At 35.6% G+C, this 23,252-nt stretch overlaps 1 protein-coding gene across 1 annotated transcript; it reads left to right on the top strand.

Annotated features, from left to right (window-relative positions):
• Nucleotides 1-960: 960 nt before the first annotated feature.
• On the top strand, nt 961-23,252 carry nomo (nodal modulator). The gene is made up of 31 exons (XM_051112915.1): nt 961-1,120; nt 1,646-1,735; nt 3,839-3,884; nt 4,052-4,152; nt 4,236-4,342; nt 6,080-6,152; nt 6,342-6,494; nt 6,653-6,790; nt 7,711-7,800; nt 9,081-9,186; nt 9,339-9,489; nt 9,606-9,783; nt 9,866-10,007; nt 10,094-10,225; nt 10,354-10,490; nt 11,485-11,572; nt 11,653-11,716; nt 11,872-11,967; nt 12,077-12,277; nt 12,423-12,505; nt 15,730-15,889; nt 16,110-16,236; nt 16,353-16,466; nt 17,213-17,340; nt 17,916-18,057; nt 18,147-18,230; nt 18,319-18,429; nt 18,518-18,619; nt 20,000-20,119; nt 22,578-22,670; nt 22,790-23,252. Exons 1-31 carry the CDS (start codon nt 983-985, stop codon nt 22,919-22,921), a joined length of 3,627 nt encoding a protein of 1,208 aa, XP_050968872.1. The 5' UTR covers nt 961-982; the 3' UTR covers nt 22,922-23,252.

The raw sequence follows: 23,252 nt of genomic DNA, 5'->3' as shown, positions 1-23,252 counted from the left end.
ATATTTTTTCATTTCCGTAAAATGCATTCCCTAGAAGCAGCATGTCTTAGAGATTTGCGTTCCCCTTATTATTCAATCTACAGAAATCATCAATAGATAATAGATAGCCCACCACATGGCCAGTAAAACGTGTGAATAGAACGTGTTTTCTTTCTCCTTCTTCCTTTTCTTCTTCTTTTTGACTTTGTATGGTTGCTGAGAAATCAAAACAAACTACAAATGTCTCATACTCACATTTGGACCATTCTTTAAAGTCATTCGTTGAGGGCCTCTTGTTTTGTTGCTCGACTTTGGTTTTTATCAACTCCCAATTGCACCACCTACTGTTGATGTTTGTAGCAGCAGGTGGAGATTTACTGCTTTCCTGTAATTGCAAAATTAAAGTGAATGAAACTGAATGTTTAAAATGTGAATATGTATAATTTTGTGTGAAATTCTTTAACCTGCTTAATATGTAAACTGTAAAATTGCAGCCCTCGCCCTATCGTTTTAATTAAAGATTTCTGTGAAATAACAGGGTTCCTATAGCATTGAAATTTAATTAAATGAAACCCCACAGGGTTCATATAGCATTGAAATACTCAAAAACTGCCAGACTCAATTTTAACTCAAGGACAATGTAACGTTAAAGAAATTCCCGGTTTTCCAAATTAACAGGATAGCATTTATCAATCATTCACACAATAGTTTTAAGATATCATGCGATAAACATTTGCCTTAGGAATACTGTCTACCATTTAATTTCATATAAAACTAATTATGCTTGAAACAAAGCTCTGAAAATCTTTCTACTGTTTATTTAACCTGAATTCGCAGGTTTACGAGTTCCTCTCCTGAAACAGCCAATAAAAACAATGAATATAGACCCTGGTCGCGACTGACCAATAGGAATGAGTTAAAAAAGATTTGCCATTAGAATGATTGGCTGAAGTCATCTAAACCATGTGCACCGTACGTCAGTACGCGACACTAGCGCTGCACGATGGGTGGAATTAAGGAGCTAGCTGTTCTTATTCTATCTTTCTTGTGTGTGACGTTTGTGAATGCTACTGATGATATTTTGGTAGGCTGCGGTGGTTTTGTCAAGTCAGATGTGGAAATTAATTATTCTGTCATTGAGGTAAGAAGACTTGAGAGGTCTGGTTTGAAAATGATTAGCTGGCTAGCTAGCGCACGCCGTTCCGGAACTGAACTGCTGCACTGATATATACATCATTTGCTTCCCTAAACAGTTTTGGATATATGTTGTAGATCGCATAATCTGCTGATCCATCTGTCGTTAATGTAGCAGGCTGCATGACAGCTACCTAACCAACTGTCAAGCATTGTCAGCAAAACACATGATTTGTCCAAGCATATTTAATAGTGTTATTATAATAGATCAGTCTATGTTGATTAGCGTTGCCTCACTCAAATTAATCACTGAAAACTCACTGAATTAATTGCATACATTTAGACGAGCAATCCATGTAGTTCATGGTATTATCGCGTGTTTCATTAGGCTCTTTTTTAAGATCGAATACTGTACGTGTTACTTTTAATGATAATTCACTGAGATATGTTAATACGAAAACATTGGCAAAAATAACATGAGATTAAAATGAGTTTTATAATCACCCAAATTTATTGTGTGTGTTCTTCACAGATTAAGCTGTACACTAAGCAGGGATCTCTGAAATATCAGACTGACTGTGCACCAATCAATGGTTACTTCATGATTCCTCTCTATGACAAGGTACTGTAACTCAGGTGTGAATGGGCTATCAGACATCCAAGGTCATTTTAGAATATCTTGTAGTGTTTATTCTGAATCATAAGGAAGTGTTTTATTAATACCTTTCGCCAGTATGTAGCCTTACTTGTAGTAGGGCTACACAATATAGAGGAAATAATAATATAGGTGTATCTTTTGCATTTTAAGCCATGAAATAACATATCCAACATGAATGTTTCCTGTTTCTTCTGGGTTAAAGAACTAAATAAATATGACCTTCTATGAAAAGTATGATCTCAAATTAATTGCAGTCACTTCCAGAACTTCCAGAACAAAAATTTACAGATAATTTACTCAACCCCTTGTCATCCAAGATGTTCGTGTCTCTTTCTTTCTTTCTTTCTTTCTTTCTTTCTTCAGTCTTAAAGAAATGAATGTTTTTTTGTTTTTTGTTTTTTTTGTTTTTTTGAGGAAAACATTTCAGGATTTCTCTCCATATAATAGATTTGTATGCTGCCCCCTGAGTTTGAACTTCCAAAATGCAGTTTAAATGCAGCTTCAAAGGGCTCTAAACAATCCCAGCCGAGGAAGAAGGGTTTTATCCAGCGAACAAATATTACCATTTATATACTTTTCAACGCTCATCTTGGTCTAGCTCTGCGTGAACTGTGTGTGTTCCTGTTTATGACAGTTAGGGTATGTGGTAAAACTCCCATCTCATTTTTTCTACATCGCTGTTTTACCGTTTTTTGTAAAGGGCGTTTGACCTTCTTTGCATGTTCACTTTGTAAACACTGGGTCGGTACTTCTGCAGCGATGTAAAGCAATTTTAAAGTTGGAGGAGAAAATGAGATGGGAGTTTTTCGACATACCCTAACTGTCATAAATAAGAATACACACAGATCACACAGAGCTAGACCAAGACGAGCGTTTGCAGTCAAAAAGTATATAAATTGTACATTTTTAGTTGTACTTTTTTTTTTTTTTTTTTTTTTTTAGAAAATATCTGATCAGTTTGCTAGATAAGACCCTTTTTCCTTGGCTGGGATTGTTTGGAGTCCTTTGAAGCTGCATTTAAACTGCATTTTGGAAGTTCAAACTCAGGGGCACCATAAATACCCATTATATGGAGAGAAATCCTGAAATGTTTCCCTCAAAAAACAATTTCTTTACGACTGAAGAAAGAAAGACAAAATGACAAGAGGGTGAGTACATTATATGTAAATTTTTGTTTTCGAAGTTAACAACTCTTTGAAGCTTGAATTCCAGTTTCTAGTTTACTATTTTTCTACCTTTGCAAATCTTTCCACTTTTTATATTTCTTTCGTAACTTTCCTCACAACCATATAATCATTTTTCATGTGGCTTATATATATTTGTTTCAAATTAGTCTTAAAAAGCAGACCTTATGAACAAAGGCTGGACTCTTGCAACTAAATTTGCAACTAAAACTATTTTGATTATCAGTTAATGAGTAGGTTATTTCTTTAATAAATCAATTAATCAGATAAAGGCATGATTTTATGTTCTGTGTTAAACAAAACATGTTTATCCTATTTATCCAAGGGTTCCCCTCCAAACAATGTACAAATTAAAGACTATAAAACAAATATAAATGTTTCTAGTTGTTTCTTCATAAACTTAAATTCCTGAATTAAAATCAACGCATATCACAACGCTTATGAGTTGATATGTGATTATGTCACGAAATTTGATATATTGTACAGCCCTAATTTACAGAATGGTGAAGATTTCCCAGGAGAGTTTAAACTAATCACATATTGGCGAAGGACTCACAAATTGCTGCAAGCCTCTCTAATGGTGTAAATTGGGGCAAAATTCATCTCTGACATGCCCGCCTATTTTTAACTAGAACAAGAGTTAAGTGGGCTGAGGGACTGACTGTCAGGCTCTTACAATGCAGTATTTCATCCTTAACACCAGCAGCTTTACCTTAATTCACACCATCAGAGAAGCAGTTTCTAGCCTTAGTGACATAGATGAGTGTCACAATGTCAACATATATGACCCACAATAAATTCTAGACATTTTAATGAAATTAGTGAGTCATGCTTGGTGGTTTGTATGTATGTTTGTGTTAATAGGCATTGCAATCTTTTACAGGGTGATTTTGTTATAAAGATAGAACCACCATCAGGATGGAGCTTTGGTAAGGAATAATTTCACATAGTAGGGGTTATATGTGATAAAATCATGAATAGTTTAATTTCAGAACTCTTGTATACTCATTAATCTGCTCTTGATCAATCCAGGGTTCACTAAGTTGGACTTACTATTTAACTGTCATTTATTGTGTTACACATTATCTGTATGCAGAGCCAACAACTGTGGACCTACATGTAGATGGAATTACAGACATCTGCACTAAAGAACAAGACATCAACTTTGTTTTTACTGGGTTTTCAGTCCTGGGAACTGTAAGTTGAATTTTTATACATCCGACTTTGTAATAGAGTTTTTGGAAAGGTAAAAAAAAAAATGCTCATTTTCCTTTATTTAGGTCTTGAGTAAAGGACATTTATTGGGGCCTGCAGGGGTTGAAGTAAGTTTGAGAAAAGCTGGAGAAGATGATGTCCTTCAGAGTGTCCTCACACAAGCTGGAGGCCAGTGAGTAGATATTGTCTAGTGGTCAAACTATACTTTGAGTTTGCAAAAATTTCTTCGGAGACTACAACTGACTGCACAACATTGCAACACTGATTCTTGTAATGTGTAGATCCTCTATTGGTCACATTTCAAGTTCTCAAATATATGTATGAACTGTAATTCTATGGAATGTGAAGTATGATTTTTCTGTTTATAATATAATATAATACAATTTATGTTATTTAAGTTGTCATTAATGCAAAATATTAAGTCAAATATTCTATGTAAACGTTTTTTGTATATAATTAAAAAATGACTAATCAAATGAAAGAATCAAAAGGATACATCTGAATTACACTAAATATTTTTAGGAGTTACATAGTTTTTTTAAAGGATGTCGTAATGGCTATAGGCTGTGAATTCAGACTGAATAACATTACTCCATTGGCCTATATAGGTTATGTTAAATGCTTTTTAATAATATTATGAATAATACATTTGAGGTCAAAAGTTTACATCCCCTTTCAGAATCATTAAAAATGTTAACTATTTTGCCAAAATAAGAGGGATCATACAAAATGCTTGTTTATTTAGTACTAACCTAAATAAGATATTTCACATAAAAAAGATGTTTACTTGTAGTCCACAAGAGAAAATAATAGTTTAATTTATAAAAATAACTTGGTTTGAAAGTTTACAACGACTGTATAATTTTGAGATCCATCTTTTCACACTGAGGACAACTGAAGGACTCCTGAACAGAAGGTTCAAACACTCACTAATGCTTTAAAAGGAAAAACATGCATTAAGAGCCGGGGGTGAAAACTTTTGAACTCAATGGAGATACATTCTTATTTTGCCTACATATAATATTTTTTCATTTAGTTCTGCCCTTCATAGACTGCAAAAGATAGTTATATGTTTCCCAGAAGACAAAATAAGTTGAATTTACCCTGATCTTCAAATTCAAAAAGTTTTCACCCCCCCCAACTCTTAGTGCGTCATGTTTCCTTTAGAAGCATCAGTGAGTGTTTGAACCATCTGTAATAGTTGCATATGAGTCCCTCAGTTGTCCTCAGTGTGAAAAGATGGATCTCAAAATCATACAGTCATTGCTGAAAAGGGTTCAAATACACAAAAATGCTAGAAAACCAGAGAATTTGTGGAACCTGAAGGATTTTTCTGTAGACCAGTGGGCAGTTCAACTACTCAGAACAAACAGCGACTCTTGAACAACTATCATTAAACAAAAAAAAAAAAAAAAAACACAGCTGTGGATCATTCAGGTAAAACAGTATATTAAGAATCAAGGGGATGTAAACATTTGAACCGGGTCAACTATTATTTTCTCTTGTGGACTATATGAAAACTTATTTTATGTAAATGTGTTATTCAGGTCAGTGATAAATAAACAATAACATGCATTTTGTATTATCCTTCTTATTCTGGTAAAATAATTAACATTTTTAATGATTCTGAGAGGATTTAAACTTTTGACCTCAACTGTATCTGTATATTTCTATTCCTGAAATGATTACATTTAAATTCCCATGAATTATAATAATTATTCAATTAAACAATAAAAACACCAGCAACAATATCCAGCTAGGCACCTTCTGCTCTAATAGTAAGGGTTTATCTTACCCCTCAAAAGAGTTAAGTCTTTAACTATTCACTTCACAAAAATATTGTGTCTGTAAATACCATTAACAAATATTTATAAAAACATCTTACCCTGTTTGCTTTGCTTTTTCACAGGTATACTTTCCTCAAGGTACTTCCAGGAAGTTATGACATCACCGCCTCTCATGCCTCATGGACCCTGGAGCAGGTATATAGTACAAACTCTCTTGTTGACAAAACATATTTCTCAATGACGAACGTGTCAATACCTATAGAAAGATCTTTATGCCACTAGTTATGTTTGTTCAAACAGTACATCTAAGACAAAGAATTGAATTTAAATGTAATACAGTTTTGTTCTGAGCAAACTTGTTCACTATTTTTCGTTCACTCACAGAGCTCAACCACTGTGGTTGTGTCAACTGAAAATGCCCCTGCCACAGCTCCTCTTGTGGTAAAGGGTTATGATGTCTCTGGGGAGGTGCAGAGTGATAGTGAACCCATGAAAGGAGTCAGCTTCCTCCTTTACTCGGCTAGTGTAACACAGGAGGTAAAGGGTTTTATTAGATTCACAGCCTGACCACAAAAACATGATCCACACAAATAACTTTGAGTAAATGCCATTCCATAATTTAATAATGTTTTCATATGTACACCTACTCATCGTTTGTTATCCAGTAGACTTTAAACGATGTATTATTTATTCAGGATATCAGTGGCTGCAGTGTGGCTCCTGTGGATGGAGCTTTAGCCAACGACCCCTCACTTGTGTATTTGTGCAGTTCCCAATCTCGTGAAGACGGCACTTTCTCATTCCCCTGCCTTCCCAGTGGTGAATACAGTGTGGTAAGAATTTATTGTCACTAAACTTCATATTGTTTGATCATGCCTGCTTATATGATACATAGAATTTCACAAAGATATAAAATGTTTATTTTTTATTATCAGAAAAACATGTTTATTGTTGGTTCACATGATAAGAGGAAAAGTATAAAAGTTCTCTACACTGGCTGTACAATCAACAATACAATTGGTCTTTTTTTTTTTTTCATCTTAGATTTTTTTTTTTTTCTAAACAATGCAAAGAAACTGATTCATTCTTGCTTTTATTTTGTCTGTCACTATTAAAATCTGACTTACTTAGGATATGTATTGATAAACCTTAGATGATATAAAATTTTACAGAATGCTGACAAGGTCCAGAAAGGGAAATTACATTACATCAGTTTTATATAATTTTCATGGATTGCCCATTCAGTTAAGGATTTTTTTTTATTTTTTTTATATAAAGCACCAAATGACTTGCCACTTTCGTAGGTTTTGACTGCTTATCACAATATGTTCCATATTATGCTTATGTTACAAATGATTAAGACCTTCTAATGCTGCTCTTTTGGACCACCGCAATGTAATCCATACAATCAGGTGCAGTTATTGGGCCCCATGAAATCCCAGATGGAATGACGGTTAGATCTTTGTGTGGATCATATGGCCTGTCGTGCATACAAGTTCCCACTGGATTATTCATTTTTTAATACATTTTTATTTATTTTTTACTGTGTGTAAATGGATATTTCCTTTTGGCACACTAAAGCAAAAATATATTTTTGGGTGAAAAATCATACTTTTTTTTGGTTCTACTTTAAATGATGATAATTTGAATATAATTTCCTTCATCTTCATCTCATGCAGCCTTTTTGTGATTAATAGATTAAAGCACAGATATCAGTCTTTTTTTTTTTAGCTTGTCTCTTCTTGGATTTTAGGTCCCATATTACAGAGGTGAGAGAATCACTTTTGACGTTGCTCCATCTCGAATGGATTTCAAAGTAGAACACAGCAGTTTAACTCTGGAGGTAAGTTTCTCAATCCTTTGACATGTTCTCAGAGATTTAGTGACATTAATTAACACGTTATAGGCTTAGTTCACCCAAAAAATTTAAATTCTGTCATTATTTACTGACCCTAATTTCATTCCAAACCCGTAAGGGCTTTGTTCATCTTCAAAGCATAAATTTAGATATTTTTGATGAAATCCGAGAGCTTTCTGAATCTGCATTGACAGCACGTTCAAGGCCCAGAAATGGCTGTCTATGCAGAGTCAGAAAGCTCTTGGATTTCATCAGAAGTATCTTAACTTGTGTTCTGAAGATGAACGAAGGTCTTACAAATTTGGAAGGACATGAGGGTGAGTAATAGACCGATTTTGAGTAGATGTCACTTGGAGCTGCGTGCACATCCTAGTGGTAGAAAAACACTGGTAACAAGTGCAGGAAAATGGATAAAATCTGTGGAATAAGAGAAAAAAGTTATTGTTGTGCCTTTGTATGTCAGAATCAGAATCCAAATCATTTTTGTAGAATACTGACGTCAAAGACGACATTTCAAACTAAACGTAGATGTTTAAACTGACATATTATGGGTAAAATCTGCTGTTTACTGTACTTTAAAGCATAAGTTTGATTTAAACAATAGGTCTAAATAATATTTACATATGCTGTTCATAGGAGACCTATTGTATTACTACTGTTGCAGCATGAAATACTATTTAAACCTGTAACATTTTCTATAATGTTTACCTATTTTTTCTCACAAATGTAAGTTTATATCTCCTAGTTCAGACTTTATAACTCAGTTTATCTCAACAATTGGGAGTTTTTCAATTCTGAGGGAAAAAATAAGCCAGAAGCGTGGGATATAAACTCATGATTCTTAGCCGATGGGAAAAGTGAATAATGAGTTGATTTTTCTTATGAGAATTGTGAGATATAATATCAGAATTGCAAGAATAAAGTCAGAATTTTGAAATATAAACCATTTTTACCATTTTTATTATTTTACTCCATTGCTTCAATAGACTGCTACTTGAAAAACGTATTTTTTTGCCATCAGAGATAAAATGCGTCATCACTGTTTGCAAACACCGAATTGGTCTATTAATGACAGAATTTTTTTTTTTTTTTTTTTTTTTTGGGTGAACTTACCCTTTGATTGACAATTTGGGTTGGACACTATTATAATCATTTTTACATAATGTGTTCAAATGGACGTTTTTGGGATGTTTTGTATAAAACAGTGGATCTTGCTCAGCAGCCTAAACTGGTTTCTAACCTGTTTTTCTTATTTTGTCTCTCAGCCAGTATTCCGGGTCATGGGATTCTCTGTAATGGGCAGAGTTTTGAATAGCCCCGATGGAGAGGGTGTCGCAGATGCTGTAGTAACACTGAACAACCAAATTAAAGGTAACTGTGATGATACACTTAGGTAAAATTAACATAATTAGGCATATTAAGGGTATATCGTAAGTACTCCACAGTTCATGCTTAATTAACAAAGTTATGCTAAGTTAACACATTGCATTTATATTTTGCCTCCTCCTTGATCTCTTTCACAGTGGAAACTAAAGAAGATGGTTCATTCCGATTGGAGAATATGACCACAGGCACTTACACTATCAACACGCAGAAGGAGCTGATGTTCTTTGAGCCAGTTACTGTAAAGATTGCGCCCAGCACCCCTCAGCTGCCAGATATCATCACCGCAGGGTGAGTATGCAAGCAAGAATCATCCTCATAAAATTGTATACCGAGGATAAACAAAGACTTTAGGCCTTTGCCCTCTAATTTGATCAGAAAACTGTGCCCCACTTTGCCAATATCAGGTTTAGCGTGTGTGGTCACATCTCAGTCACCCGTCTTCCTGAGACTGTTAAACAGCTTGGGCACTACAAAGTTACGCTCTCAACCCAGAGACAGGATCAGGCCTTTTTCCGCACAGTTGAAAGTGACAGTCATGGAGCATTCTGCTTTCAAGTTAAACCAGGAGACTACAGCGTACAGGTAATAAGAATTTATGTTGTGACTTGACATTTTAAGTTTAGCGTAGTTGCATGTTCATTTAGATATGTTGTGTGCTGTACAGGTGACCCTCCCTGAAAGTGATGTGAAGGCTGGGCTCGCTCTTCAGCCGTACTCTCTTGACATCTCACTTGTAGATCATCCCATCACCGACCTTCTCTTCACTCAGTTCATAGCATCTGTTTCTGGCTCTGTGTCCTGCCTTGGTAAGCTGTTTTTCATGTCCGTTGTCAAATTCAATTAGATAATTGTGCTTTCTGTCTTTGGCTCAATGATTGAATTGTCTCATCAGTGGCATGTGGAGATCTGACAGTCACCCTTCAGCCTGTGAGCAGACAGGGAGAGAGGCAGAACCTCCAGTTGTCTGGCAGCAGTGAAACTCTTAGCTTCACTTTCAATAATGTGTTACCCGGAAAATACAAAGGTAGGCACTGTATTGAGATATTTTGATTTTAATGAGCAGTGGAGATGGTTATCATGGTATTAAATACAAACAATACCATTCAAAAGTTTGCAGTCAAAGAAAAAATTAACAACCTCTGGTTATCACAGTGTCTATTACCCAAGAAGAGTGGTGCTGGAAGCACAAATCAGTGGAGATTGATGTGCTTGACTCATATGTGGAGGGAGTGGAGTTCAGACAAACTGGATACTTGCTGCGTTGTTCACTGTCCCATGCCATTACTTTGGTGAGGCCTGAAAACATTCAATATTTAAAGATGACTGATCACATATACTACCAGTCAAAAGTCTTTGAACAGTAAGATTTTTAATGTTTTTTTAAAGACGTCTCGTCTGCTCACTAACTCTGCATTTATTTGATCCAAAGTACAGCAAAAACAGTAGAATTTTGAAATATTTTTGCTATTTAAAATAAAATTATATTTAAATATATTTTAAAGTGTAATTTATTCCTGTGATTTCAAAGCTGCATTTTTAGCACCATTACTCCAGTCACTTGATTCTTCAGAAATCATTCTAATGTTCTGATTTGCTGCTCAAATTATTATTATTATTATGCTGAAAACACCTGAGATTTTTTTTCTTCAGGTTTTTTTGCTAAATAGAACGTTCAGAAGAACAGAATTTATCTGAAATGGAAATCTTTTGTAATGTTATAAATGTCTTTATCATTACTTTTGATCAATTCAAAGTGTCTTTGCTAAATAAAAGTATTAATTTCTATAATCCCGCAAAATTTATACAGACTCCAAGCTTAGTATAGTGTATAATCTTACAAAATCTTTTTTGTTTTTTTCAGATAAATGCTGATATTTGGATCTTTCTATTCATCAAATAATGTACTCAAAATGTACTCAACTGTTTAAATACTGATAATAATAATAATAATAAATGTTTCTTGAACAGCATATCAGCATATTAGAATGATTTCAGCATATTAGAAGGATCTTGTGACACTGAAGACTGAAGTAATGATGCTTAAAATTTATCTTTGATCACATTAATAAATTACATTTTAAAATATATTCAAATAGTAAGCAGTTAATTTAAATAGTAAAAATATTTCACAATATTACTGCTTTTGTATTTTGGATCGAATAAATGCAGACTTGGTGAGCAAAAGATACTTACGAAAATTTTTGACTGGTAGTGTAGTTGCCAGAATCAGCTGTTACACGCCTAAAATAATGCTGATGATGCCATATTTGTCCATAATTTTAGGAATTTTTCCAAGATGGCAGCTCACCAGAGAATGTTGGTATTTACAATCTGTCCAAAGGAGTCAATCGCTTCTGTCTATCCAAGCCAGGTGAGCTTAGCCTTTCCCTCAATTTTTTTGTTTAAGTTCATAAAGCTTAAAGTACTTAACATATTTCTTTTTAATCTAAGGTGTTTATAAAGTGACTCCACGTTCCTGTCACCAGTTCGAACAGGATTACTATACTTACAACACGTATGTGACTACCGATGCCAAACATTTTATTAAAAATCAAAATTGCTGCCATAGCTTTCTACCTTTTGATCCGGTGCTTTTGCAGTGTTTGCATGTTGTGTAACATTATTGAATGAAATGTTTTTTTTGTTTTTGTTTTTATCTTTGTTCCTAAGGTCTGCCCCAAGCATCTTAACCCTGACTGCTGTCAGACACCACATGACAGGACTTATCACCACTGATAAGATGCTGGATGTCACTGTCACCATCAAGTGAGTGATGGAAAGCATTCTTATTATGTGTGTCTAAAAGAGTAAAGTATATTTTGAGTTCTGGCTGTTGCTTTCCATAAACTTGGTGGTATTTGTTTCATTTTGGCAGATCTTCCATTGAGAGTGAGCCTGCTTTGGTTCTGGGGCCCCTGCGCTCAAATGAGGAGCAGCGATGGGAGCAGCAGCTTCTGGAAATAGCTGCCCGTAAGAAGGAGAGGGAAGAAAGAGGAGATGAGAACAGCCCCCCTGTGGAAGAGAAACCAGATGAACCTCATGAGCCCTTCCACTATGAATTCTCCTACTGGGCACGGTATGATTTTAAGGAATGTTTGCCAGCATTTTCTCTTCTGTCTGTGTGAGGAAAAAATATTGTGAAATCATGAGCAAAGAACATATGTCACTTCCTACGGGTCATTAATTTCATGGTCTTAATTTTATATCTTGGCTGTGTTCAGGGCTGGGGAGAAGATCACAGTCACACCTTCATCCAAAGAATTTCTGTTTTACCCTCCTGAAGTAGAGGCTACAATCACTGGAGGTCAGAGTGCAACCTTTTAAAAGCTTTTTATTTTATACTAATGGATGCATGTTGTGTCCAAGCCCTTTCAAAACAAATTACAGACACATTCACAGAAAGAATGAAATTGTATTTGTCAAGCTAGGTCAGACTTACTTACTCAGGACACTGGCCTGCTCACCTTCAACAACCTGGTACTTTCTTCTCAACCCATTTATTCACTGTGGTCGTCTTTTTGACGTTTTGTTATATAAATCACATTTGTTATATTGAACAATCTTAAAGGGACAGTTCACCCAAAAATGAAAATTATGTCAGTAATCAAGCTACATAAAGGAAATCCACATTAACACGTAAAGTGACACTCACCGACAGCCTAATTCATGCAGTTGAAATGTATATTTTACAATTAGGGGTACAACAACTTGTCACTGGGTCCATACCCTTATAGGAATAACTTTGTACCTTATCTAGTCCTTAAAAGGAGCTAGTCTGCTGAATACCACTCAGAAATGGCTCTTCTAGAGGTATGAACACTTAATATTTTTAACTGTTCAAAAATGTGAAACAACACATTTACAATCACTTTCAATTAGCTGGTTCAGGATACGTTTTAGAACTAGACTCTATATCAGTGTTAATTTTGTTGACGAATAGTTTTTGTCATAATTTTCATCAACAACATTTTTTCACCAACGAAAACGAGTCCATAACGAAGCTCGTTTTGAATAACAAAAGCTATGATGAAAATCTATTAACATTTTCGTCAACGAATAAAAACGAGACAAATGTTAGGGAGAGACGATTTAGGAAGAGATTAATTCAGAACTATTCTGCTGCGTGGTTAGGAGGTTAGATGCATACATTTGAACAGTTATCTAACTGTAGCCTATTGATCTACCTGGCGGGACATAAGCTGGCATACATTTGTAAATATTTGTATACATTTATTTTATAAAATGTTTAAAAATATCAATATCTGGGAGTAAGAGAAGAGCAGACATATGGATAAATTTGAAGACGCAAAAGAACTCAATTCGAGTTCAAAACGCCTCTCATACAGCACATGCGTAGTCTACTCTCTCACGTCTCATGAATGGAAAATACACACAAAATGATGTTGAGGTGTCAGTTTTGATGAGCATAAACGCACTCGGTTATGTCTTAGGTGAACGTAAACAGTTGGGAGAATATCAGACATGTATAAGTACGTTGAATCTATGCATTCAGTTTTAAAGGGACAGGGCGTTGATGTTAATCAAGCAACAAAAGAAAAACTGAAAATCGCTCTTGACTGAATCACTTTAGTAGCCCTTATAAAGATTAATCTAAATATATTTATATAAATAAATGTGTCTGATTGAAAGAATGGTGAATGTTGTAAACAAGTTGTTATAAAGAATGCATAATTTTCCTATTTTCCATTGGTATTTTATTGAAAAGAAGACCATGTTTTTGTTTCTTTGAGAAGTGGTTTCATTTAATTTTAATATAGAGGCATGTGTGTCACAGCAGTTAAATCTGTGTCTATCATGATAAAACCTTAAAGGAGAAGTCCACTTCCAAATCAAACATTCACATATAATGAACTCACCCCCTTGTCATCCAAGATGTTCATGTCTTTTTTTTCTTCAGTCGTAAAGAAATTGTTTTTTGAGGACAACATTTCTGCATTTTTTTCCATATAATGGACTGGTATGGTGCCCCAATTATGATCTTTCAAAAGCAGTTTATATGTGGCTTCAAATGATCCCAAATGCGGTTGTAAGCAATCACAGCTAAGGAAGAAGGGTCTTATCTAGCGAAATGATTGGTTATTTTCATTAAAAAAAATACAATGTAAATACTTTTTAATCTCAAACACTTGTCTTGCCTTTCTTTCCATAAACTGTGTATTCTGACTCAAGACAGTTAGGGTATGTTGAAAAACTCCAATCGTATTTTCTCCCTCAACTTCAAAAATCATTTCAAAATCATCCTACATCGCTGCAGAAGTACTGACCCAGTCTTTGCAACGTGAACATGCAAAGATCATCAAACATCCTTAACAAAAAAGGTAAAACAGCGATATAGGACGATTTCGAAGTTGATGGAGAACATGAGATGGGAGTTTTTCAACCCTAACTCTCACAAACCGGAACAAAAATAGTCTAAACAGAGTAAGACAAGACGAGCGTTTGGCATTAAAAAGTATATAAATTGTATTTTTTTTTAAATGAAAATAACCAATCGTTTCGCTAGATAAGACCCTTCTTTCTCTGCTGGGATCGTTTAAAACCGCATTTGTGATCGTTTGAATCCGCATTTAAACTGCATTTTGAAAGTTCAAAGTTGGGGCACCATGTCAGTCCATTGTATGAAATTTTTATATGAAAAAATGCTGAAATGTTTTCCTCAAAAAACATAATTTCTTAACGACTGAAGAAAGAAAGACATGAACATACTGGATGACAAGGGGGTGAGTAAATTATTTGTAAATTGTTGTTCTGGAAGTGGAGTTCTCCTTCACTATCAAACCTATACAATGAGTTTGGTAATTTTAGAGAAATGCTTAATAAATGCATGCCACTGTAACTAAACCCATTCGATTTTAGCAGACTAAATCTACTGTAGATTTAGTTAGCTAAAACTAGACTAAAACTAAATGGCATTTTAGTCAGAAGACTATGACTAAGACTAAGTCCAAATTTGCTGTCAAAATTAAAACTGCTCTGTAAGAAGGTGGCCTTCCAGAAGAGAACTGGACATACCCGATGTGGACCCAGCCAAAATATCCACCTTATTTTTAACATAAGAGCAGGTGCTGCCATTTGTAAATTGAATGTGCAAGGCATTCAGTTATTTTTACCTGTACAAAACAGCTTGTTATGCTGCTTGATGTTGCCAACTGGTATTTCTTATGATATTATTTTAATGTATTGTCTCAATTATAAAACACACTGGTTTGTCACACAAATAGTTTTCTGTGCTTTTATTATTTGAATTTACAGTAGTTTAACTCATTCTCAGAAAATAGGTTAAATCCACATTGCAAAGTAAGCAAACAAAATTTTCTGATCTCTGAAGATAGCTGAAATCTTGGTAAATCTGGTTTGTAAATCTTTCTCCCCAAGTGTGTCTTTAAACCCATGGTTCTGCCATGGTCTGTGAGAAAAGTCTTGTGTGCTTCTTATAATGGAATGTGATACTAATGTCCCTCAAACAGTTTATATTGAAATCTGACATGCAATGATTTGTTCCAACAGAGAACTGCCCAGGTCAAATGGTGGAGATTGCAGGCCGGGCAGGGCTGTTCCTCACGGGAACAGTGTCACCTACACTGGAGGGTGTGGAAATTTCCATTAAGGAGAGAGGTGCTGCAACACCTCTCATTACAGTTCTCACAGATGAAACCGGAACCTACAGGTATCTGACTTTTTCACAAACATACTGCATTAATTTATTTAATAGCTCTCTTATCTAAGTATTTAATAATGGATATTAGCTTAAAAGCATGGTTTATAAATATGCCTGCATGAATGACTGTTGACCTATTTTGAAATAAAGTGCTGAAATCTTAAATTCACTCCAGCATTCTAAACATAAAATAATTTTTCCATTTTTCCTTTTTTCCCTTTAAAACCAGTGTTGGACCTCTACATAGTGACTCTCTGTATGACATCAGTGCCAGTAAAGAGGGTTTTGTCCTGACTCCAGTGGAGGGAAACACAGGAGACTTCAAGGCATTTGCTCTGGCAGGCGTCACTTTTGAGGTCAATGTCACATTAATGTCTTCTCATCATCCGAGTGAAGAGTCATATTTAATTATTTTCAGTTCTATGAATCAAATGGTTCATTTGGTTAACAGTTTTTTTTTCTTGCCCCTCAGATAAAGGCAGAGGATGGTGTTCCTCTCTCTGGGGTTCTGCTTTCTCTCAGTGGGGCCAACTTCAGGTCAAACTTACTCACTCAGGACACTGGCCTGCTCACCTTCAACAACCTGGTACTGTCTTCTCAACTCCTTTGGTCACTGTGGTCATCTTTTTGATGCATAAACACATTTGTTATATTGTACAATCTTGAAGGGGTCATCGGATGCTAAGTACACTTTTACGTGTTGTTTGAACATTAATGTGTGTTGGCAGTGTATGTACAAATCTACCCTATAATGCTAAAAATCCATGCAGTGGTTTTTAATTAATCTGTAAAAATAATATCCCCCTTTTCAAACTGAGCCATTCTCAGATGTGTGGCGTCACACCGACAGAGGCCACTCCCACGATAGGTGATTGACATGAGTGTCTTACCTCAGATAATGTGCTAGTTAGCAAGTTTAGCAGGTAAACACAGCTAAATGCGGCTAGAGTAAACAGGCTCGTCACTCCACAGAGAGAAGAGAGGGGCGGGGTGAGCAGAGCTCATTTGCATTTAAAGGAGCAATCCCTTCAGAATGGGATGATTTTTGCAGAGCTCATTTTGACAAGGTAAAAAGGGTGTTGTTTTACACAACCATTGAGAATTTTTAACCAAAGTATATCATAGATTTTTCATTAAGACCCTAAAGAATCATATCAACTTGTGGAAAATAGGCATCCGATGACCCCTTTAAAAGGACGGTTCACCTAAAAATGAAAATTAAGTTAAAAATTAACCCATATAAAAATCTGTACATAAAAGAAGTACAGACACCATGCATTGTTAAAATCATATTCCCAGAGATTGTCTTAACTCCTCCTCCCCCCATCTTAGAGTCCTGGCCAGTACTATTTCAAGCCCATGATGAAGGAGTTTCGCTTTGAGCCCTCAGCACAAATGATCACAGTAGAAGAAGGACAGGTTCTCCATATTCCCATTACTGGCTTCAAAACAGCTTACAGGTCAGCAACACACGTACAATATGCACTGCCAGTAAAAACACTTTGTATAAATTTGGGAATGTAATATATGCACATGTACACTATCATTCAAAATTTGGAGCTGGTAATATATATATTTTTTTAGTGGTTTTGAAATAATCTCTTAATACAACAAAATGTTTTTTTGTTTTTTTTTAATCAAAAATATAGTAAAAAAATTGTATTGTAATATATTTTAAAATTTCAAGTATTCCTATGGTGACAGAGCTGAATTTTCATTAACTGTTACTTTAGTCTTCAGTGTCACATGATCCTTCAGGAATCATTCTAAAATGCTAATTTAGTGCTCAAGTAACATTTCCAAGTAACAGTTATGCTACTAATAGTTTTGTAGAAAATGTGACATTGTTTTTCAGGATTTTTTTATAAATAGAAAAGAAAAACTATTTATCTGAAAGAGAAAGCATTTATAACATTATAATTGTCTTTACTGTCACTTTCCAACAATTGAATTAAAAAAGTGTACGTACTGAACTTTTTCAAAACATGCCCTGTTGATTGTAAATTTTCCGTTTTTGTATTTTGATGTGTCTTAGCTGCTATGGAACAGTGCAGTCAATAGGAGGCGATGCGGAGCAGGGTGTCTCTGTGGAGGCAGTGGGGCAGGGAGAGTGCGGCATGTACAGTGAGGACACGGTTACTGATGAAGAGGGCCGTTTTAGACTCAGAGGCTTGCGGGTAAGACTAACCATTTAGACAAACAGTTCACAAAAACATACATTTTAAGATTCTAAACAAAGCTTGCCTTTCCTTTATGTTATTGTCAGCCTGGGTGTAACTACAACATTCAGCTGAGAGGAGAAGGAAATGATCACATTGAGAGAGCATTACCGCCACACAAAACCATCGAGGTGAGCATTGAAGTTTTACCTGCCTTATTGTTTTGCACATTTTATTTTATATAAGTTTCAATTAAATTTTATTTTTGGACGGTTTTAGGTGGGTAACACTGATATTGAAGGAGTAAACATAATCGCCTTCAGACAGATCAATCAGTTTGATCTGAGTGGCAATGTCATCACTTCCCCTGAGCATCTTCCTACTCTCTGGGTAGGTGTAGTAACTTAAATGCTACTTTAAAATGGTTTCTCTTATTTGATGAAATATTGAAGTCATTGTTGTTCCTTCTTCTCTGTAGGTGAAGCTCTACAAGAGTGACAACCTTGACAATCCTTTTCAGAGTGTGTCTCTTGGCCAGTCCCTGTTCTTCCACTTTGCCCCCCTGCCGCGTGATGGAGAGGTAGATTCTTACTTATCGTCTCTTTATTCCAGTTAGAATTACTCTTTTCCTCTAAATTACCTTTTTTAAACTGTTTCGCTACATGTGACCCTGGACCACAAAAACAGTCATAATAAATAAGCTTTCCATTGATGTTAGGATAGGACAATATTTGGCCAAGATATAACTTTTTGAAAATCTGGAATCTGAGGGTGCAAAAACAATCAAAATAGTGAGAAAATCACCATTTAAAGTTGTCCAAATGAAGTTCTTAGCGATGCATATTACTAATCAAAAATTAGGTTTTGATATATTTACAGTAAGACATTACAAAATGTCATTATGGAACATGATCCTTACTTAATATCCTAATGATTTTTGGCATAAATCAAAAATCAATAATTACCCATACAATGTATTGTTGGCTATTGCTACAGATATATAGTACTGTGCAAACGTTTTAGGCCACTAGTATTTTCACCAGCTAAAAAATGGTTTAAAGTAAGTTATTTCTATCTTTTGCTGTAGTGTGTCAGTAAAAAATATTGGTTTACATTTCCAAACATTCTGTTTGCCATTAATTGTAATAATCTAGTGAGATTTTTGTTTGCACAAGGAGTCTGACAACAGCCAGTGCTCCACACTGATCTAATCTCATCATCCAGTCTTCCTGGAATGACATGACCAGACAGAACAAACTGAAACAGAGTAAATCCAGAAGAACTGTGGTAATGTCTTCAAGATGCTTCAAGAGACCTACCTGCAAAGCTACCTGAAAAATTTTGCACAAGTGCACCCAGGGCGAAAGCAAAGTGTCGCACCAAATGTTGATTTCATTTAGTTAATAGAAGGTAATTGATAAAGAAGATCTATTTATTTTAGAGCATTTTTACACAAGTGCCTAAAACTTTTAACAGTGCTGCAGCTTTGCAGGTAGGTTTCTTGAAGCATCCTGGAGACTTTGTCACAGTTCTTCTGGATTTAGTCTGTCTGAGTTTGTTCTGTTTCTTCATGTCATTCCAGACCGACTGGATGATGATGAGATCAGATCTCTGTGCAGAGCACTCGCTGTTGTCAGACTCCTTGTGCAAACAAAAATCTCACTGGATTATTACGATTAATGGCAAAATGAATGTTTGGAAATGTAATCTGATATTTCCTACTCACACACTACAGCAAAAGACCGACTTTAACTGACTTTAAACCATTTTTTAGCTGATGAAAATACTAGTGGCCTAAGACTTTTGCACAGTACTGTACCTGTGCGACTTACCACTGGTTTTGTGGTCCAGGGTCAAATATTTATATGACAGTACTTTGGTTTTTAAGTACATTTTAAAAATCAGACATTGGTGGTCAGACATTTTCATGTACTAATTTAATTTTATTGTCTTCTTGCAGAGCTATGTGTTGATGTTGGACACATCACTCTCTCGCTCACAGTATGAGTTCAAACTCCCACAAGTGTCGTTCACATCTTCTGGTTACCACAAACACGTAACACTAACCTTTAACCCCAAGGTAAACATTCTCACACATAACGTACAGAATTTTTTCTTTGTCTGATGATGTCATTGTGCTGGCCAGTAAGATTTGAGTGAAATGTGAATAGACCTCTCATCTGCAATGAGTTTGTTTGCCATTTGGTGTAAAAAGGATCTAAATTCTGCATTCAAAAAGCTGTTCATGAGTGCGACTTTTTTATAAAATGTTGAAGATATGACGTCACTTGTATTTATTAAGCACGTTATACAGTACAGATTGTGACAAAGCAGTTTCACAGTAGCAAACTAGCAAGGAAAATAACTGTTCATGTTGCCAGATTCATTCATTCATTAAGTAACAGCTGTAAAGCAACTCAGAAGACAATGGTGTCATTATTCAGCTCAAGTCAGTTTAGTGTTGATACAGTTCAGCAACAGTGTCAGTGTTGTGAAGTTCATCAATTATTAAACTAGTTCAATGCAGCTCAGCTCTAAAACAGCTCTACAGAAGGCAACAGTATTTGTAGTTTACATTATCCAGCTCAATTCAGTTAGGTAACTTGTTCTCATTCAATAATGTCAGTGCAGTTGAATATATTGAAAAAAATATTACGGATAATTTATTTTCTTTTAAAGCCTAAGCTCTTAGATTTAAAGGGATAGTTCCCAAAAATGAAAATTATAGCATGATTTACTCACACTCAAGCCATCTTAAGTGTATATGATTTTGTTCTTTCAGACGAACACAATCAGAGTTATCAGAGTTTCTTTAAAGCTTTATAATGGTAGTGAATGGCTGTTGATTTTTTTTAAAGTCCAATAAAGTGCATCCTTCCATCGCAAAAAAAGTGCTCCACGCAGCTCCGAGCCTTCTGAAGTGAATCGATGCATTTGTGTAAGAAAAATCCATATCTGAAACTTTATAAACTATAATCTCTAGCTTCCGCTAACATACACGCATACACAAGAGAGTGGCGTTCCAGCATTTCTGATGTACATGCTTATGACTATTAGCAGAAGCTAGAGATTACGGTTTATAAAGTTGTAAATATGGAGAATTTGTTTGTTTGTTTGTTTTTTTACACAAATGCATCTAATCTCTTCAGAAGGCTTTCATAAACCTCGCGTAGCCACTTTATTGGGCTTTCTAAAATTAACAGCCATTCACTCCCATTATAAAGCTTAGAAGAGCCAGGATGTTTTTTTAAAGGGTTAGTTCACCCAAAAATGAGAATCAGCCTATTATTTACTCACCCTCCAGGCATCCTACGTGTATATAACTTCCTCCTTTCAGACAAATACAATTGTATTGTGTTTGTATTAAAAATCATCCTGGTACTTCCAAGGCGGGAGTTTCTTTTCAACAGTGCAAAACAAGTCCAATGAACCACATCCATCCATAATAAATAGTGCCTCACACGGCACCGGGGGGTAAATAAAGGCCTCCTGTAGCAAATCAATGCGTAAGAATAATATCCATATTTAAAACGTAATAATCACTTTAATGTAGCTTGTGCCAACTGGTTGTACATGGAATCCGCTCCGGGTGGATGACGTATGACGTCGGCGTGAGAAGTGATGAACATAATCGCACCGTGGAGAGAGCAAAACAAAACAACGGTCACAAAATAGAAGTACAAAACAAGGATTTGTAAAGAAAAATGTCAGAGGATTTCAGTATAAACCAAGAAGGGACAGGTTTTTTCTTTGCTAAAGTAAGGAAACTTTGCTTCCTTTGCTCCTGTAAACAAACACAGGTCTTCGCGAGACTAGCAGGCACGTCATCCACCCGGAGCTGCTTCCGTGTGTAACAGTTTTCGCAAGCTAGATTAAAGTGATCATGACATTTTAAAGGGGTCATCGAATGCAAAGTTCACTTTTACATGTTGTTTGAACATTAATGTGTGTTGGCAGTGTATGTACACTACACACAGCTCATTAACATTTAAAGCAACCTCGACCAGAACAGGATGATTTTTGCAGAGCTGATTTTGGCAAGGTAAAAAAGGTGTTGTTTACACTAAAGAATCATATCAACTTGTGGAAAATGGGCATTTTCCCCTTTAAATATTGATATTTTCTTACAAAAAGGATCGATTCGCTGCCGGAGGCCTTTATTCACTCCCCGGAGCTGTGTGGAGTACTTTTTATGATGTATAGATGCACTTTATTGGACTTGTTTTGAACTGTTGAAAAGAAACACCTGCCCATTGCTATGATAGAGCTTGAGAGAGCCAGGATAATTTTTAATATAACTGTATTTTTCTGAAAGAAGGAAGTCATACACCTAGGATACCTAGAGGGTGAGTAAAAAATTTACAAAATTTTTTATCTCTGGGTGAACAAACCCTTTTATATAACTCTGATTGTATATGTCTGAAAGAAGAAAGTCATATACACATAGGATGGCTTGAGGGTGAGAAAATCATGGGATAATGCTCATTTCAGGGTAAACTGTCCCTTTAATTTGTATGAATTTGTTTGGCTTTCCACAGAGGAAAATACCGGATCAAGATGTTGCTCAGGGATCTTTCATCGCCCTTCCTCTGACATTACTGCTGTTGCTTGCTGTGTATAATCATGAACGGGTACCAGTTTTTTTTTCTTTCAGAATAGTTGAAAACCACGTAGAGATTTTTTTGTAGACATTTACAATAGCTACAGTTCTTAGGACATTGTGTAGATAATGATATTGTGTTCTTCCCAGGTGATCCCACTGCTTCTGCAGCTGGTCAGTCAGATCCAGGGTGTTCGAGGACTCACTCAGACAAGCGGGGATGGCGTCCCCATGGACGAAGCAAAGCGGCAATCGAAAAGGCCAAAAACGAGACGTACATGAGACCTCAGTATGTCCTAATATGAAGGCCAAGCCAGTCACTGCAATCAGATCTCACAAGCGTCCAGTGTCAGACAGCACGTAAGACCATGTTGGTCTGATCATAAAATCCTGTCATAAAAACATGGGGTCACCAAGGTTTTTTTGGACATATTTATTTCTGCTGAATCTCAGAAGACCTAAGGTTCTTTTACTGTGGTGTCCTGGTCACACAGATCCCTATAATTTACAGTCCTTAGCATGTGAATGTGGCTCAGAGATTGTGTATTTATGTTTGTGAGAGACTGCTCAGGGAGGATGGCTGATTTAAGAAACGTGTGTGTGTTTTTTTTTT

Source organism: Labeo rohita, chromosome 6 (assembly GCF_022985175.1).
Source record: "Labeo rohita strain BAU-BD-2019 chromosome 6, IGBB_LRoh.1.0, whole genome shotgun sequence".
Taxonomy (NCBI): domain Eukaryota; kingdom Metazoa; phylum Chordata; class Actinopteri; order Cypriniformes; family Cyprinidae; genus Labeo; species Labeo rohita.
This window is presented reverse-complemented; position numbering and strand designations above follow the sequence as displayed.

Excerpts from the sequence above, each read along its gene's own strand:
- nomo (XM_051112915.1), top strand. The coding sequence starts at position 983 with ATGGGTGGAATTAAGGAGCTAGCTGTTCTTATTCTATCTTTCTTGTGT. Across the intron at positions 6,153-6,341 it reads CCTCATGGACCCTGGAGCAG|AGCTCAACCACTGTGGTTGT; the intron begins GTATATAGTACA and ends GTTCACTCACAG. Across the intron at positions 18,231-18,318 it reads CGCCACACAAAACCATCGAG|GTGGGTAACACTGATATTGA; the intron begins GTGAGCATTGAA and ends GGACGGTTTTAG.